General features: G+C 49.7%; 1 protein-coding gene across 4 annotated transcripts in view; it reads right to left on the reverse strand.

Moving 5' to 3' along the window:
* Nucleotides 1-18,676, reverse strand: part of SLC8A1 (solute carrier family 8 member A1) — a 131,824-nt gene extending 113,148 nt beyond the window's left edge. For 3 of the 4 annotated variants that reach the window (XM_076334928.1, XM_076334927.1, XM_076334925.1), the window contains exons 1-2: nt 18,631-18,676; nt 5,529-7,364 (exon numbers count right to left, since the gene is read on the reverse strand). In XM_076334928.1, the coding sequence (XP_076191043.1) occupies nt 5,529-7,357 (1,829 nt within the window). In that variant the 5' untranslated portion in view covers nt 7,358-7,364; nt 18,631-18,676. Of the gene's footprint in view, nt 1-5,528; nt 7,365-18,112; nt 18,153-18,630 lie in introns of those variants that run through there. The other variant, XM_076334926.1, reaches the window with a different exon arrangement.
* Nucleotides 18,677-18,932: the final 256 nt, after the last annotated feature.

Below are 18,932 nucleotides of genomic sequence, written 5' to 3' on the forward strand. Positions count from 1 at the left end.
CTGCCCTTACTCTGGGGAGGAGAGGACCAGATCAGGCCATAAGACACTTAGAGACACAGTTGCAAGTATGTGCTTTGCAGGCTTGAGACTTGACATGGCACTTGGGAATGATTTTTTCAGTACACACCATGTCTGTGTCACTTGGTGCCCAGTCTCTGTGCACAGGACAACAGCAAGCACCTGCAGGCACTTGGGTGCAGGAGAAAGAGGAAGGTCTGTGAACACCACGTGGCATTATTTCCTTCCTGTCTTCTAACAGAAATGTGGGAGTTGTCCAGCGCAACCGAGACAAGAGCACAGCAGTTTAAGAGAGATGCACATGGCTGGGAGATACTAAGGCTAACATTTTAGGATTGTTCAGGAAAGACTAAACATTGTGTGAACAAAGAACAGAAAAAGAAAAGACAGCTCACCCTGTTATAGCTGTTATCTTCCCCCCCCCGAAGAGGGGATGACCAGCTTTTGGCCTTCAGGACCCAAAGCAATAATACATTTCAGCCCCAGGGAACTTCTCCTCCCCAAAACTCCCCTGGAAAGGGAAACAGGCCCCCATACCATGCCCCAGCCTGGTGCAACACAGTTGTTCAACTCCCTGCTGTGGGCCATGGCCAGGGCCACCTCCCATAAGATGGACCCAGGGCACTGGGTGCTCCTGCCAAGGACCCAAGATGTAGATCCTGGTGGCTATATTTGAACTGCCTGCAAGTCCCACTGGGCCAGGTGAGACTGCCAGTGGCGAGGGGAAAACATGCTCTAAAACCCAAGCTGGGTGCTGGAAGCAGGCCAAATAAGAGTTTAATCTTTGTTTGGTCTGTTTTGATATCTCACACTGTGCCTCCAGATATTAACCCTGGGCTTGTGAGGGAGGGGATGCACACTGACCCATGCAAACAAAGTGGGATGGACAAAGAGAGAGATAATGTGTTCAACGATGAAACGTGAAAAGGGAAATCTTTGTTTGCTTCACCTTCAGCCTGGTTTACAGTGGTCTCTCTGCCATATCAGAAGACTCTCTGCTCTTCGACTGTGTCCTACTGCAAGGCTAACCATGCTGGAGGTTTAATTTTTTTCTCTGAAGCTGCAGGCCATGGATGCAAAACTGAGCTAGAGAGGTCCCAGGGCTGAGTCACGATTTTATTTTTGCTGTTTCTTTAGAAATACCTCACCCAACCTCTTTTGGAAAAGAAAAGGATAACTTAAAAAAACAGTACCACTTGGTTCCCCCCCGCCACAATCTATATTTATTGACACTGACATTTTTAAAGGGCTCTTGGGAGGGAGGCTATGTGGTCTCTGGGGACACTTTCCATAAAAAATCACAGGATTTAGCTGATGTTTGTGTCATTGTTAACATTTGGCTCCTAGATTTATGCTTCCAGAGAAATGCCAAAGCTGGCTTGGACAAGTCAAATTCACTGGGCCAAGAGTGTCAGTTCCTAAACCTGCAGCAGACACCTTTTATAAAAACAGCCAAACTATACATTATGAACAGCAAGATCTATTGACATAAGATTCTCCATGCATTTACAGGTGTAACTGCATAGGTGAAATACCAGTTTAATTGGTTATCCATATAATTTTGTGTACCATCTTCCTCAATGTCTTATTAACGCAGTAAAAACTTTTATTTTGGGGGATGTGGGTGCAGGCATCTGGAAAGCAGATTGTAATAGATCTCTAGTTGCAATATTTTCTCTAGAAAAAAGACTATTTTTTGAACATGAAAGAACACACAGTTTTCATTTAGCTTTGCAGTCACATCTGGAAGAGTTGCCCCTCCTGATATTTCGAGACAGCAAGGAGAACAGATCCCATCAGCTGGGGGAAGGATTGCTTCTTCCTCTAAGATAGGAGGCTGGACTTCTTTTGAATTATTTGACATTCGGTCAGGAGATAAAAATACACTGGCTAGGTGAACCAGTGACCTCTTCTATGATCACAATAGCTGTGGTAGACGAGTGGGCAGGAAGAGCCTGCAACTACACATCTTCGCCATGTTCTCATCAAGAAAGCTTTAATTATTAATGGAGATGCAAGACAAGGCTGGAGTCACCTTGTTGAGGATGGTCCCAGAGGGAGGGCTCTCTCTTACACTTCAAATCATAGCCCCCTGTCCTACACCAATGTCTCAGAGCCCCAGGTACCTGTGCAGCATCACTGAGACTGACCTTGCTGAGACCCAAGTCAGACATCTTTAGCCTTCCCACACATCTTGGAACAATCTGTCGTGCAACCCCAGCTACACCCATTGCAAAATGCATTTAAATGCTGTTTCTTTCACTTGCCAGCATGTACCCATTGAACACACAAGCTGTGCTTCAGGAGCAAGGAGCAGAAAAGCATCACTCCAAGAGGCTACCAGGCAGTGCTGGGATAAAATGTTCCATAGGAGGACCAATGTCTTCTCCATTACACATCTTTTTGGTAGCATCGGAATGAGATCTTTGTTTAAATGCACAGGAGTGGCACGGCTTCAGCAGTTACACAGCTATTTTGTGTGCTCTGGGAAAGGGGACATCAACAGATTGCAAAATGGGAAAGTCTCTCTGGACGCTGCAAACAAACAACATGTTACGTAATTGGGCCTTTTGGGAACTGGAGGAAGGTCTCCAGAAGATCAGGGCCCTCCCAGCACTTTCTAATTTTACTGAGACTTACCAGCAAGCCAGCCCTCATAATAGAGGCTTGTACACAGTTTTCTTTCATCCTTGTGTCCCCCTGCACTGCCCTACCTTTGTTGTTAGTGCCCCAGAAAAACACATCTTACTCAATTTTACCAAGCTGATTGATAGAGCCTAGAATGGCAGAGCTGAAGAGGCACTAAAGACCTTTAGAAAGGGCAGCAAAGCCATCTCTTGATCACCAGAGCATGGGAAAACCTGAAGTTTTAGAACTTTATTGAATCAAATGTGCTGGGGAATTGCACCGTTCTACACAGCTGTGGTTTAGCTGAAGCAGAGCACTAACAAGCAATGACACAGAAACAGGCTTTAGCTCTATAATCCACATATTGTGCTAGCACGTCTTCTTTATTCCCGTTAGAGCAAATTCTTCCAAGGGAGGATGCCTGTAAGCAGCACCTCAGCTTCAGGACCACACTGCCTTTGTGCTGCAGGACACGGACCTGCAGGAAATCTTCTGCAAGTCAGATTGTACCATCCAACACCTGAACGTGGACTGTAGCAGCTAAGTTTTAGAGGAATACTTACTGCCTTTCAGGCACATGAATAGATTGCAATTTGTACAGTCAGTTTCATCCCTCTCCTGGAAAATGGAGTTTCATCCTTCTCCCACCTGAATGGAGCAAGCCCTTTAGTCAACATATGGCCCTGCAGTCGCCACCTCCTCCCATCCTATTCCCCAAGCCCTCATCTGTACCAGGCTGTGAACTCCTAAAGTGGTGCTTCCCATGTACCGTCCCTCCCTGCGATTCCAGGGAGAGACAGTTTAAAGGCAATAGAAATATGATGGCAATGCCCTGGCATCTGCACAGAAAAAACACACTTGGGTTTCTAAGAAAGCTGTTTTCCCCCGTTTCTTGCTTGCTGTGCACATGCTGACAGCCAGTAAGAAAAGGAAGGAGGAGGCTTGCTGCCATGGGGAAGGCACACCAGCACGCCCTGGGAGGCCAGGCAGCAGCTCCGACAGGATGTGGTCAGCCCTTTTCCAACACACCCCTTGGTTACTAGGCTGTTGGCAAAAGTCAGCAGTGAACAGCTTAGTGGAGGAAAGGCCACCAGCAGAGGCAGTAGGCACAGCACAGCGGGCCCCGGTGCAACCCCAGGGAGAAGGCACAGCCATCCCACTGCAAAACCCCACATCACAGACTGAGCGCTAACAGGCAGCGCAGGCACAGGTGACACTACCTGTCTTTGATGAAGAACAGCACAGAGATCCTGGCCAGAGTGATGGATCCAAAACAAGGGGGAAGCCCAAGCCCCTGTGAGTGCAATCGCAGAGCCTGCGGCCGTGTGTTTGGCCTGCCATGTAAACATGTCACAGCCCAGGGGAACTGAGATCAAACGTCAGTCTTCCTGCCAGTAGCCCAGTTTTTCTAGTGCTGAGTGACCTGGTTAAAAAGTAAAGAGCCTTCGGGGGATATCCTTATAGCCTAGTTCATTGCATCTCTGCAGACAACTCCCTGCTTCTCCCAAAATGAAAAAAAAAAAAAAATTAAAAAAATCAAATAACTGCATAACTTCTCTACTACAGTTATCATTCAGGAGCCAGGAACAATGGCATATTGTGTGCTCTCGACCCTTGTGTGAGCAACATGCATGTTCTGGCCTCCAGATTGGTGGAGCTGTGAAGTTCTTGCTCGGTTTTTCCTGAGAAGTCAAAAACCCAACTGGTCTAATACCCTGCCTGAGAACTACAAATCACTTTTTTATTTCCCCCGACTTCAAGAAGTTTTATGATTCCCCTGTTTGCTTCATTCTCCTTGTGCACACGGAGCAGATACAAGTAACAGACAGAACATAAGGCCCACTCTTGGCACTCATCATGGGTCTGTTTCAGCTCCTAAGAGACCAGTTGTATGATATGCAATACCCAAGCCAACATTTAGCTCTCCCTTGACACAGGAGTGCCCTTTATCAGTGACTGCTCCAAGTTCTACACATTGGTTTTGTGCTACAGGGTCTACTGTTGGCAGGGACTGATCTACAGACACAGACTTCACTATAGGAAGAGCCTGAGGAACAACACAACTCCCAAGCCTTGCTCCTCCCATAGCCCCAGCTGGGCAAGGAAATGTCTTCATGACATACCCAAGGATAGATGTTTTCTACCATGATTTACTGGGCTAATTTATATTCTCCACATAATGTAATAAACAAGGCTACAGCACTAATAATTTTTCCACCATCCACCTAGCAACACTCAGGAGTAGCCTCCAACAGCTTTCAGCCTCTTTTTTATTTGCAAGCAGCCAAATGTGTCTGCAGTTGCATCCTAACCATGAGGCTTCTCTGCGTGACAATACTTTTTCAGGACAAGCATTGGACTCAGGCCTGCAGCCTTTAGAAGAGGAGGAGGTGAAGTGACTTTCACCAAAGCCCTGAACTGAGCATCAGTGGAACAGGCTGTGGCCCCGTTCCGCATGACCTGACCCTCAACAGGCAAGGGAAAGTAGGCACCATAATTCATACACTCAGTTTAGGCCCTTCGCAAGACAGGTCCTTGTGACTGGGCGGTAACAGCCAGCTCAGTTTTGTTCTCTGCTCCACTGTAGAGCCGAGGCTATAGAGATCTTCGTAGCGCATGGGTAGGGTGTGGGAGGCTGGGCTCACAAACCAGTCCCACCTCCCTGCTACTGGAAGGGTGGAGTGCCCCTGGGCAGGCATCACTCTCTGGTCTGTTAGCAAGGCAGGAATGCAGCATTTCAGGCTCCCCAAAGCACATAAGACCATTCATGGCTTACTGCAATGCGCTGGCACCCAAACACCTCCAGTTCAGCTCTGGGAGCCATGTGCATTTAATTTCAGGAGAACCAGAGACTGTAAGTAACAAATAAAACCTTCACTTACACTATCTCATCGTTCTGGAACTCCAGCTCCCCGCAGGTGTCTTCAAAGTCCTCTCCTCCACCTTTGGCTGAGCCTTCAATGGTTTTGTAGGGCACAATAACATTTCCTCGCGCACCAGAGGTTCGCAACACTTTCACTTCCATGGTCCCCACACTTTCACTGACGTGTGTTACTGGCTCCTCAAAGGTGAAGATGCCAGCGTGGTCATCATCAAAGATGGTGACGGTGGCAGTAGATGGTGATCCCAGGCAGGCAAGTGTTGAGACACGACTGGCCTCAAGAATGCCCTCATCTGAGGCCTCAGTGCTCACGCGGATGTTGCTGAGATGGACCAGGAAGTTCTCATCCTCCTCAAATATGTCATCGTCGATTATGCCAACTCGGATTTCCTTCTGGGTCTCTCCAGGCTTGAAGACCACTGTCCCTTCAGTGAACTCATAGTCAGAGCCGGCATTGGCTGTCCCATCCTCTGTCCGGAAGTCAACGTACACAGTGTTGGTCAAGTCGCCTCCCCGGCGAATGATGGTCAGGGCGACAGTGCCACAGTTCTCCAGACACTGGTAGGTACCCTGCTCAAAGTAGAGCTTGCTGATGGGATCATTTTCTGCCACCTCACTGTTGACCTCGTGCATGCTGACAGCTTTGCGGGCCTGGTCTGCAGCATGTCTTTTCAAGATGTTGCCAGCTCCTGTCATGAGCCGAGTGGCCTGAATGCGGTAAAAAGCCCTGCTCTTCTGCTGCTGGCTCAGGACCTGGTAGTTGGCCAACTCTATAAGCTGTTCAATTTCCTTGTCGGGGTGCTTTTGTTTCAGCTCCTTCAGGATCCGAGCCATTTCCCTCCTGGCTTCCTCATCATCCTGGTCTTTCTCATCCACCTCCAACACCAGTGTCCCATCCAAAAAGTTCTCCACATGAGAATTAGCAACCTTTCCATCCATCTCGATATCAGCTTTGGAGGAGGGCCCGTCACCCTCATGCTCAATGATCATGCCTCTCTGCTTGCCAGCTCGGTATTTCTTGTAGACGTACTTGTAAAATAAAAGCCTCCTGTCAGCTATCCAGGCAAACACCACACAGATGGGGAAGAAGAAGAAGGTGAGCAAGCCTTCCCAAACCTCCACAATCCCAGGAGAAGACACAGATAAAATAATGTAAAGCCAAGTGTAGGCAAAGATGCTCCAGGCTGCTGTAACAAAAAACACTCGCAAGTGCTTGATCTTCCTTATCTCTCCATCTGGAACAACGTAAACACAGATTGCAATGATGACAAACATGTTAAATGCAGCACTCCCCACAATTGTGCTTGGCCCCAGGTCCCCTGCCGTGAAGCCATGGCCACACACTTCGATAACAGACAGGAGGATCTCAGGGGCAGACGAACCCAAGGCCATCAGTGTGAGGTTGGAAACGGTCTCGTTCCAGATCCTCACTGTGGTTTTGCTGGTCTCGCCGTTGGGCTTCTTGATGGTTATTTCCCGCTCTTGGGATGTAATGACTTCGATGGAGGACATGAAGCGGTCGGCTATGATAGATACTCCCAGGAACATGTACACCATCGCTACAAAATACACTGTTGCCCGAGCGATTTTGTCACCGAACGAGGGGTCTTGGGGTTCCCATATTGGTAAAATCACACCCTTTTTGCAGATGTATGAGCCAGTGCACTCCTCGGTGTCATTCACAGGCAATTCACTGGGGCTCTCCGCATGTATGCTGTCTGCATGGAAGAGCAACACCAGCACAACGCTCAGGAGTTGGAAGCTCACTGGGAAGGTGGGTTGGTGAGTTGCTCGCGACATGGCCGCTTCCACCAAACAGGTCCCAAACATCCTCAACCTGTAGAGACAAAAGGAAAGATGCATTAAGTGAGGCCAACCAGAGATAACAGATTTTCCCCTACACCCTGTTTATGTCCCATCTTTCCCAAACATATAATCAAGTTACCCTGTTACTCAAGAAGCCCCATCTAATAAGCCCATTTGTGTTATGATTACTGCAGTTTTCCATGTACAAATCATCCAGTTCAGTTATATGAACAAGGACTGATTGAGGTGCTACCAGTGGGCTAGCACCTACCCCCTTTAGCTACTATGATGTTTAATGCTACTTTCTTTCTCTTCGCTGAAAGCCTATTTGTTCAATTGCATTTTCTTGTTTCTCATCTAATTAAAGCCCATCATTCTGCTTCACACCTGGCAGAAGTGTTTCCCATTTCAAAATTACGGTGCACTCACTCACTGGAGTTCAGGGTAAGAGCAGGAGAGGACAGGGAAATCTACTATCCCCCCATCATTTTTAAAAAATATTTTTATACTTGCCATTTTTAATCACTGTAAACTACATATTTCACAGCCTTTTCTTGCTCACAGTCCTCCCAAGCATCTACTCCACATCAGAAATTTGCATGAAGTGAGCTCAAGCCCTGGCAAAACCTTATTCTTAACAGTAACTTGGTCATAAGGTGCACCAGAAGGGCAGTCTTTAATTAATGATTTTGGAGCCATTCCTTCCACAGTGCATCACTTTGCACCTTCCCAAAACTGGAAAGAGCCCCATATGCATCCAAGCCTGGCTCTCTTGGCATGCTTCGAGAGGAAACCTGTCCCTGTGCTCTTTTCCCACTAGGTCAGCTCTGATGGCTTCCCCTTCAAGGGCCTTTCTCACTCCATTTACAACATCAGTCATGAAGCATGACAGCAGTATTTGCCCTTGTCCTACCTCAGGATTTTCCAGCAGTGTAGAGGAGCTGTTAAAGAGGTTTGCGGTTAGTTAACAGTGCATAAACCAACAGAACAGATGCCTTTAAGTACATAGAGATGCTTAGTGCGAAAACCTGAGCATGCTCAGTGTTACATTCTCCATTTTACTAGCCAATAAAAGCCAGATTCCTAGTTATTAAAGCTATATTTTCTCCTCAAAGACAGCCTTTGCCATATTACGCTTCTCCATTCCAAGTTAATTTAATCGCATGGTACTTAAAAATGGTTCTATGAAGAGAGGAAAATGAGTATGTCAATACCTTTACTTTGCTGGAGAATACAAAAAGCTGAACTGGTTTTGCTCATTAAAAAACCCACACCCCAGAAAGAAAAAAAAAAAAAAGAGCCCAGCCACAAAAGGTTTCAACTTCTAAGAGAAGGATGGTATTCCCAGGCCCGTATCCAGCCTCTGCAACGCCTGGCAGGTCTCACCTCACCATTTCCCATCTGCCTGGTCTCCAGCAAACACAACGCCAGGTCTGACAGCTGCACAGCTGCATGCACTGGGAAACACAGACCAGCCCATCCACACTAAAGGCTGCATCCAGTGACAGCATCCCAGCTGTCACCTGGGCCCAGTCATAGCGAGCATGACCCAAGCAGGATGGCTAAGCACACCTTCCCTGTTCCTCCTGAAAGAGGGCTTGTTTCACAGCACAGCTGGGAACCAGGCTGGTTCTCCAGCCACACAGCAGGCTACACATGCTGCATTGCTGACTGCAAAAGTACAGCCAGGCAGGCGTTCCTGGGGAGAAGCATTTACCCTCCTAAACAGGGACACACCAATGCCTCCTTGAAGAAAAGCACCTGGTCACCATCACCCATCTCCTTATCCCCCATGACACAGAAATCACCCCTCCTCATTAGGGCAGGGGCATATTATGCAGGGACAGGGCTGCGCGCAAGTGAAGAACTGGCTGGAGGAAGCAATGGGTACCATCCTGCGCCCATGTTATAGGATCTACTCCACAAAGAGACATTGTAACGATGGATCAAAGCCCTCTCCTCCATTTGCTTTTATTTAAGGATGCCATAATAGGATTATTGGGCTGGAAGAATAATACTGAGAATTTATCAAGACAGTTTTATATAAATGGCATTTCCTCACCAGGAACTGTTGGTCTGCCTCCCCCTCCCCCCCCAATTTTCTAATTAAGAAAAGAAAAAGATACACAGAGCAGGAAGTGAGCAAGTCAGAGAGCTGGGTGATAAAAACAGATAAGATGAACAGAAAAAGCAAGTCTCCTGTATGAAGATAGATTTAAAAGAAAGGAGTTGTTTGCGTTGGAAATCCTGCTAATGCTACAAAAAGCTCTTACTGCTGGAGTCAGAAGCCCTGAACATTGCTCCCCTGATCACAGATCCTGGGTACCTTCTGCTTCCCAGAATGCAGGCTACAAATCTGAAGTAAAAAATTGAAAACATGATGTTTGTAAAGAAGAGTACTTTGTTGCAGGCCATTTGGTGGATAGCTAAGTTGAAACAGATGTGCGTTCATGGTCATTGAAGTTTAGCCGAAGCATGAATTAGTCACCCAACATCTGTACTCCTGTGTTTCACACTGCTCCAAACCAAGTCTCAGAGACATTTGATAAAGGGGCTGCTAAAACCCAGGCTGACTTGGTATCTATTCTGTTTATCCCAGATAGCTCCTAAGTGTATGAGATTCAACAAGGCCAAGTGCCGGGTCCTGCACTTCGGCCACAACAACCCCATGCAGCGCTACAGGCTTGGGGAAGAGTGGCTGGAAAGCTGCCTGGTGGAAAAGGACCTGGGGGTGTTGGTTGACAGCCGGCTGAACATGAGCCGGCAGTGTGCCCAGGTGGCCAAGAAGGCCAATGGCATCCTGGCCTGTATCAGAAATAGTGTGGCCAGCAGGAGTAGGGAAGTGATTGTGCCCCTGTACTTGGCACTGGTGAGGCCGCACCTCGAATATTGTGTTCAGTTTTGGGCCCCTCACTACAAGAAGGATGTCGAGGTACTGGAGCATGTCCAGAGAAGGGCAACGAAGCTGGTGAAGGGTCTGGAGAGCAAGTCTTATGAGGAGTGGCTGAGGGAACTGGGGTTGTTTAGCCTGGAGAAAAGGAGGCTCAGGGGAGACCTCATCGCTCTCTACAACTACCTGAAAGGAGGTGGTAGCGAGGTGGGTGTCGGTCTCTTCTCCCAAGTAACTAGTGATAGGATGAGAGGAAATGGCCTCAAGTTGCGCCAGGGGAGGTTTAGATTGGACGTGAGAAAAAATTTCTTTACTGAAAGAGTGGTGAAACATTGGAACAGGCTGCCCAGGGAAGTGGTTGAGTCCCCATCCCTGGAAGTATTTAAAAGATGTGTAGATGAGGCGCTTAGGGACATGGTTTAGTGGACATGGTGGTGCTGGGTTGACGGTTGGACTCGATGATCTTAGAAGTCTCTTCCAACCTTAATGATTCTATGATTCTATGATTCTAAGTGTAGTTTTGGGGTTTTTTTAAAATATGTAGGCTTAAAAAAATTTAGTGTAGGCATAAAATATTACTCAGCTGCATGGTTCTTCACCCTCTCTTTCTGAAGGCTAGTAGTTTCAACAGAAAACTCAAGAGCATCCACCTGCCCTTGTTCAGTTAATTTTCTCCCTGTGGCAAGTCATATCCTTGCACATGTACAATTATTCAGAGCAACCAGGCATTGTGAAATCCCCTTGGCAAGAAGAGGAAACAGATGGTTCTAGAGAAAATATTATGTTTTGGGTCACTGATTTAGGTTATAAAGAATAGGAGAGTCCCATCACACTTTGGACCAACTCTACAGTCTTAAAAGGATTCAAGCACTGGAAGTCTCAGCCAGAAAAAAGACACCTACTAAATCAGATTTAATAAGTCACTTGAACTTTATTTGCCATATTCTTCCCTTTCAAACATTCTAATATAAGTTGGTTTTGTTTTGTTGGGTTTTTTTGTTTTTAAATCAAGTCCCATATTCTGTTGAACAGGAGGAAAAAAGGCCTAGAGGCTTGCATCTGAGCAATCCATCTTTCTGGCCTTCCCATCCAGCTCTCCATGTACAAACAACATTTTTCCCTCAGACGGCAGGAGATAAGAAACGTGGAACATTTCTGGAGAGTTCAGATGGGTGGGGAAAGGCTGGAGCTTTGGAAGAAAAACCCACCAGCCTTGGCAATGTGCCAGGACCCTTCTTTGAGTGCCAGTAGCATCCCCCAACTCTATGTTGGACTTTCTCCAGCATTTTGTGGTGCAGTCATCAAGCAAGATTCACATACCCGCACCGGCTTTCCTGCTTGAACCAATTCACAATGAGTGTTATTAACACCAGACTGAGGAATTATGGAGGGCTAGAAAATGCTTGGCCACAACATCCTGGTTACACACACACAGTCAGAGCCTGACACTCAAAATATCTCTGAGAAGCAGCTGCTATAAAATTAGCAGCATTTCTTTATTTGTACAATCCAAAATAAACAGCTTGGTCCCCAGAGACCCTCTTACTCTGCATTTGCATAGGGTCTCGGCCCATGGTCAGCACGCTGCTGCAGGCACAGTGGTAGGAATATTCCCAGACAAATCATTCATATTATTCTCTAATGAGAAGCAAGGCTACCAGAACACCAGCCCTCCCTCCAAACCCAACTTTGTTAGCTTTTCATTAAGGTGTCTCAATTGCATTTCCCATCCTGGCCATCAACAATAAAAGCAAATGCGGTAGCTGATTCACAGCACGCCAGGTTAGCAGCCCTGGCAAACCTTGCCTGCTGCGGTGCTCGTGGCCTCAGCATCACTTCCCCAACGCCTCTTGGGTCAGATTTATCACGGCAGCACCGGGCAGGGGTGCTAGCTGCTCTTGGGCTCGGTGCTGGCCATACGTGTATGGTGAAGAGCCCCAAACCACCACTCCAGGCCAGCACAACCCTGCCCATAAGCACTACCCCATGCCCAGGGGCAGCACCCAGAGCCCTTTTTACCACCGAGGGAGTGGAGCTGTCCTGGGGCTCTCTGCAGCCGGCTGCCTGAGAGCTTTCAGGTAGAGCTGGAGCTAACCAGGAGAGCCAGATCCCAACTCAGGCTCTCCTGAAGTCACAGCTGTGCTCCTTCCCTTTGCAGACAAGCTCCCACAGGGCGCTAGTAGTTGGTTTTGCACAGTCATGGAGGAAAGCCTGCAAGAGGCTGCATGGTCCCTTTGAGGCAAGCTTGGTTTAGACGCAGCTCCCGGCCAAGGGATGTTGGTCCAGCCTTTATTCCAACCCTTGGTGTTGTGAAATACCAGGAGGGCAGTTGTTGCCCACAGCAGGGCTAGGAGGGTTGCAGAGATATTTGCCTCCCTGCTGGACATGGGAGCTCTAGGTTTTACAAATTGGTAGGAGAGAGCTCCCTCGGGAGCTGCCAGATGGGGAGAAAACGGCCTTTTAGACTCTGCTCTTTCCCTGGCAGCAACGCTCCTTTGGGCTGGCTGGTTGCTGCATGCAAAGTGAGCCTGAAAGCTGCTCTGCGTTTCAGCAAAGCACAGCTTTTCCTTTGCAGCAGCCTCCCAGAAGTCCCATCTTCATTTGGGCACTTCGCCCTTGAAATATCCACTGTAAGACCCTTCCTGTTATTTTCCTACACCTTTGTATCACACACAGGTTTATGACCATCTGCAACAAGCTGGTAGCACCATTATTTTTCAGAGTACTGAAAAAACACTGCTAGCCCAGACACTTTCATTACAGAAGAAGGATTGGGCAAGGAAGGAAATGGCCTGGGCTCACAAGGAATGAGTGGCCACACAAAGAGAGAGAGAGAGACTTTCCATGGGGAATTTTTTTCCCAGCATTCAACAGAAAACCTGTACAGAGCAGCTGTAACACAGCAACATTCACACCATTACAGCCACCACCGATGCTACCTGACAGTGCCTACCCCACTGTGACATCAGCTTCATAATAAACATCATTACTGTGAATTTACTGCCAGCTTGTATGGGAGAGGGTGTCCCCACAGCCGTGTCACTGGTGTACGGGAGGTGGGAGCAGCACCCTCTCCCCATAGGGTGACTGGTTGTTTGCTGGGGGGCAGTAGGAAGTTTGCTCTTCACACGAGGGCGGCTGCTTTTTGACATGCTGTGGGGACACAATGAGGAGCATGTTGCAATACTGCGGGGACTCCCAGCCAGCCCTTTCCCATCCCATAGTCAGAGCTAGACAGAGAGGAGCTTTTCCTAGTGAGAGTGCACTGCTGCAGGGAGACAGGGAAGGCAGCTCAAAATCCCCTTTGCTGGTGTCAAGGGCAGGAGAAAGATGGTCTCTCTTCAGCCAAAGGGGCCAAAAACTTTGACAAAGAAGAAGCGAGTAGCTACTGCAAGGCACAGCTAGCCTGCAAGCTAGAGAAACAGAGCCTCAAAGCAAGCCAGCTACTTAGTCCCCTGCCAGTGTCCCTGGTGAAAAGACAGCAACTGCCAAAAAGCCCCAAGTGAGAGGACAGGGTCTCCTAGCCAACAAGTGCCTCCTTCCCCCTGCAAAAATGACTGTTTCAAGCTATGTGCCCTATGCTCCTACCCCAAGGTCAGACATGAAGTCTCCAAGTCACAGCACCCCTTTCCCAGTTTCTCTTGCTGGAGAGCAGCACTTAAGAGTCTACTGCAAGCAATAACCAGCCTTCCCTGGGGAAAGCGGTGCACACCTTGCCTCCACGGGTGGGACTCACATCCACCACCCCATCTCCAGAGGGCTAGCAAACCTCTCCTCTCCTCTCCTCTCCTACTGACCCTTCCTGGCCATGCTGAAGCCAGTACACCTGTGCCTCATTGAAAGCAGCAATCTGCTTCACAGCAGGGCAGCTCCAGCAAAGCCTGTACTGGGAAAAGACATGATTGTAGGGAAAAAAAAAAAGCCCAAACAAATTGTCTGGTCTCTGACCATCAATCAGTAAATCAGCCAAGAGCCTAGGTCCAGCTTCCTACAGCTGAGGGACACAAAACGGATGCCAACAGCCCTGAAAGGTACAGGGTGCTTGGAGATTTGTCTAGGCAGCCAAAGCCTCCGCTGGCTTCACTTCTGATTTTGATGCTGACCTGTGGCACAGCTTTGGTAAAAAGTAGCTCCTGCCAGCTGTGATTTTTACCCATCAAAGCAGGAGAAGGACCCTATACCACACTGGCTGTACATCCAGACCCGTGGAGGAAAGCCACTATGTGCAAATACTGTGTTGCCACTCAGGGCTGCACAGTGTGACAGCACTTTAAACACAGCTTGGAAAACCCTTCACTCACAGCCCTGCTCTGGCTCTGCCCAGCTCCTTCTCCCTTCCACCCAGCTCTGCCACTCCAAAACAGGCACAGCCTGTCGGCATCCCCTGCCCATGACCCTCCAGATATCCACATCAGGAAAATGATTTCCAGGCCATCAGCATCCTGATTGCATCAGTACAAAAAACATCAAAACCTTTCCAAATATAGTCAGAGGCACAAGCCCTCCATGAAGCTAATCAAGTAAAATACATATCAGGCCACCCTGTTTTCTGTAAAGGACATTAAAAAGTTAGAACAATTATCAGTCTGCAACTGATTTTTCCAAGTATCCTATCTCTTCAATGAAGCATGCAATCTCCTCCCACAATCTCCCCAGCAACTTTCCAAAATAAACAGATAAATAGAGAAAATAAAACATCCCCGATATAAAATTTCAGCCAGATTGGATGAATTTGGGGGCAGCTTGTAGAGACTGAGCTTGGAAGTGTTTGTCAGGGAGATTCCAGCCTTGCTTTTTAACGCACGGAGACCAAGTGGCAAGTTGTCCCTTTCCCCCATGATTCAAGATCTCAGCAAGAAAAATGCCAGGAAATGAGAAGCAAGGGAGAAATACTACTTTTCTTTTGGGGTTGTATTTTTTTTTTATTTTTTACATCTCCCCTCCTACTCGCTGCTGTCTCCAGACCATTTCTCTGTCCCTACCACCTGCTTTTGGTCTCTTCTTTATCAAGCAGCATCAGGCTCTTCCCCATTATTCCTCCTGGGCTGTTAATGCCTTCCTCTGCCTGTGGATCTCCCTTGCTTATTTAAGCACAGTGCTATGTGCCTGGTCTCCACGAAACGGCTTTGAGGCTGCCTTGCCTCAAAGATCCCTTTGCGATCTCAGGGCAGCCCTTCGCCTCCCTGTGCTCTGTGTCTCCCTCTGTAAAACGGGAAAAGCACCTCCCGTGAGCGTTGGGAGAATAAAACACTGCTAATAAGCCTGAGGCTCCTGGGTAGCCTGGGGAGGAAGCATCTGCCCAGAGGTGCCCCATAGGGGCTCAGAGAGAGGAATTAGCAGGCCTGTTGCTTTCCTGTCTGCCTGTGGCTGCTCTTCCCTCCAGGCCCATTTTTGCCTGGGTTTGTAGCTGTGTTTGGGTCCCCTGTGCAGCAGGATGCTCTCCTGGGCTCTGCAGGAGGAAGGAACAGAAAGCTTCAAGGAAGCAGAGACAAAGCCCCAGCTCCAGCGCCCATCCAGGGATGAAGAGGTGGGAGACATCCCTGGGAATGTGTGTAGGGAAAGGCTGAGGCGAATGCAGGTTGTGGACCCAAGCGATTTGGACACAGTCCTAGACAGGAGCTGGGCAGGTTAGCTTGGGATGGAGGCCCAGCCTGGCACACTCCATCCATCAGCTAGGTGCCTAGCCCTGGCTGGTGAAGGATGGTAGCACCTCCCAGGAGAGTCACTGTCCAGAGGTACAGCTCTCACACCGCTGACTCTAGAGGGAGCTGAACGCTAGTGCCAAGCAGATGCCCAGTTTTTAGACCACCAGATCTAAGGAAAGGGAGTCTAAGCCCAGGTGTGTGCTGGGCCTTGGTTGCCTATCTCAAAAGCGAGGTTAACCACCCCTCCCTCCCCCCCCCGTGTCCCCCTGTCTTCCCTCCCCCCAGGAGCTCTTTGCAGCAGCAAATCTCACTTCTGTTTGTAGCCAGGTTTCCTTAGGAAGCCAGGCATATGAAATCACAGTTTCCATGTCTGTCTGTCTGTTCACATTGCTCCCCCCCCTCCCAATTTCAGCTAAAATCACCAGAGGGATAGAGATAGCGGAGAAAGCCAAGTTCCTACAAGCTTCCTGAAAATAGCTGGAGAGCTTGCCCTTGGCAAGAGAAAGACAGGTCTGTGAGCTCAGCCCATATTGGATGCCAGAGTCCCAGTGGCACAGCACCCTGAACACCCTTCAGGAGACCCAAGTGCAGCCAGGATTTGCACAGCTGCAGGCACCAATGTCCATGAGCTGGGAGCACATGCAGATCACAGCACCCTGAGCTTGAACAGAGCTCCAGGTTGTTCACTGTACCAGTTGCAAGGACAGCCAGTATTGCATGCAGTTTGTGTTGTCTATGACCAACCTGTTGGTTGGTTGTCCAGTGACGCCTTGGTGGACACTGGGCTTTATTATAGGATCTGAGTTTCATTAGGATGCTGGAGAACAGTGACTTTTCCCCAGTAAGCCAGCAGGACTGTACCCCCCTGAAAACACAGCAGAAAACCAAATTCTGTCTTAGACATAATGCCGGAAAATTGCAACCTTGACAGCCCTGAGCAGATCAGGACACTACCAAAGGCCCAAACAGGCAGAGAAATGGCTGTGCCTATATGGCATCATGCAAGGTGCTGTGGAGACTCCCAAAAGCAAGGACATGAGCCAAGTTCATGCTGTGCCATGTACAGCAGTGCGAGGAGAGCAAACTAGGTGCAGCCTGGGCAGCTGCAGGACAGTGAGTATTTAAGTCTCAGGAGCAATTCACAGCCAAAAGATCACAAAAAGCTTAGTAAAAGTGGGGGAGAGAGAAGCAAGCAAAGTCTCATCAGCTTAAAACTGTGGTGCTCGGTGTTGGCATTCAGGGACGCTAGGCATAAAGAGTACATCCAACCTCCTCAAATATCTTGAACAAAAACCCTGGTACAGAGGAAGCTTTGAGCAACGCGGCTCCCCAGCACTGGCTTAGGAGTTGTTTATGCCTCCAGAGAAACAGAGCTGGTGAGGTGTAAGAGGCGTTAGGCAATGCATCAACTTTCCTGGGGAGATGGTGGTCGGGGTTCATGGCTTGGCTGATAGGTTATGGCTCTAGAAATGCTAGATTATTTCCCTATTTGGGCTAAATGCCTCTGCTGGAAAAGGGGCAAAGCTGCTATTGAAGAACCAATCGGAAAGAAAAGGGTAGAAAGCAACATTTATCAGATGCACCCGAGGGAACACAAATGCCTTTCTTTGGTGATGTCCACGGCCCCAGCCAAAGCCTTACAGCACAGCTCTTTTTTTCCTAGCCGCCATCATCACATCAACATGCAAGTGTCCCAGCTTCCCTTTTCTAAATAAAAGTGCATGTCTTCTCTTTGTGGTGGTGAGAAAAAGCACATGAATGCCTAGGCAGGTGTTGGGAGAGTGCACAGAGAACCCCAGCCTTTCTCAGCCCCCATTTCCATTGCCTGACTCGCGGATTTCCAACATCTGGGACTGGAAGAACAGCTTCCTGTGAAGTGCAAGCAAAGAGGAGCCCTGAAATCAAACACTTGCACCCACTCGCCTGTGACCTTGTGGTTTTACTACAGCTTTCGTTTTTAGACTCCAGTTCTCCCTAGTGCTTGCTGCATTTCTACGTTTTGGCAGTTTGCTTTCGCCCTGGAGACAGTGAGTGTGGGGTTGCTTAGCATGGCTCGGCGGGGAGGGAAGCAACAAGGCTATGATTAAAGAATTAAACTTGAGATGACGGAAGAGCCCCAGCCATGCTTCCACCTAGACAAAGCCTACGTGATGAGCACTGCTTAATGCCAGCCCTTAATAACACGCGCTGATCAACACAAAAATGGGAATTTCATCGTGGCTGCAGGTGCCTCTGACCACTCACCTCGGAAACCGTTTCAAGGCAGAAATCCCCGGGGCTGGAGGAAAAGCAGCCCTGCCTGGAGGCACGAACACCACCGCCGGGCGGAGGCACCGCACCCTCGCCGCCGCGCACGGGGGAAGATGCCCGTAAGCCCCCCGGGGGGAAGGCGGTTTGCTCCAGCCCCCTCCCCGCCCCACCTGCCCGGCAATGCCCGGCCCTTGGGGTAGGGGGAGGCAACCCCACGCCGCAGCCGCGCCTCCCGTCGCGACATGTCGCGATTGGCCGGCGGGGGAGGGGGGCGAGCCCCATCGCCTGCCTAAAGATGCCGTGGCTGGGTTGCAAAAAGCATTGCCGGGGCGGGGGGGGGAGCATCCTACCCCCGCCTCCCCATCGGCAGCCACACGGCTCCGGGTCCCCCATCCCCCATCCTCCCCCGGCACTGGGGACCCCGGGGTAGAAACCAGCGGCGGGGCGGCGGGGGACTCGCCGCTCTGGGCAGGGTTGGGGCCGGGGCGTGGGCCGGTCGGTCGCGGTCCTACCTGGCGGGGGGCAGGAGCGGGCGCCGCCGGGGCCGGCTCAGGAGCGGCGGGGCATCGCGGCGGGGCGGGTGGCGGAGCCCCGGTGCGCGGCTGCGGCGCGGCGCGGCGCGGCGGCGGGCGGGAGGGAGGGAGGGAGGGAGGAAGGGAGGGATGGAGGGATGGATGGAGGGAGCGCGCACACACACACACAGAGCGCCCACAGCGCCCCGGGGATGCGCTCAGCCGGCCCGCCCCGCAGGCAGCCTCCCCTCCCTCCGCATCCCTCCGCGGCGTTGCGCGGGCAGGGAGAAACCCGCCGTCCG

The sequence above is a fragment of the Aptenodytes patagonicus genome, chromosome 3, assembly GCF_965638725.1.
Source record: "Aptenodytes patagonicus chromosome 3, bAptPat1.pri.cur, whole genome shotgun sequence".
In the NCBI taxonomy this organism is placed as follows: domain Eukaryota; kingdom Metazoa; phylum Chordata; class Aves; order Sphenisciformes; family Spheniscidae; genus Aptenodytes; species Aptenodytes patagonicus.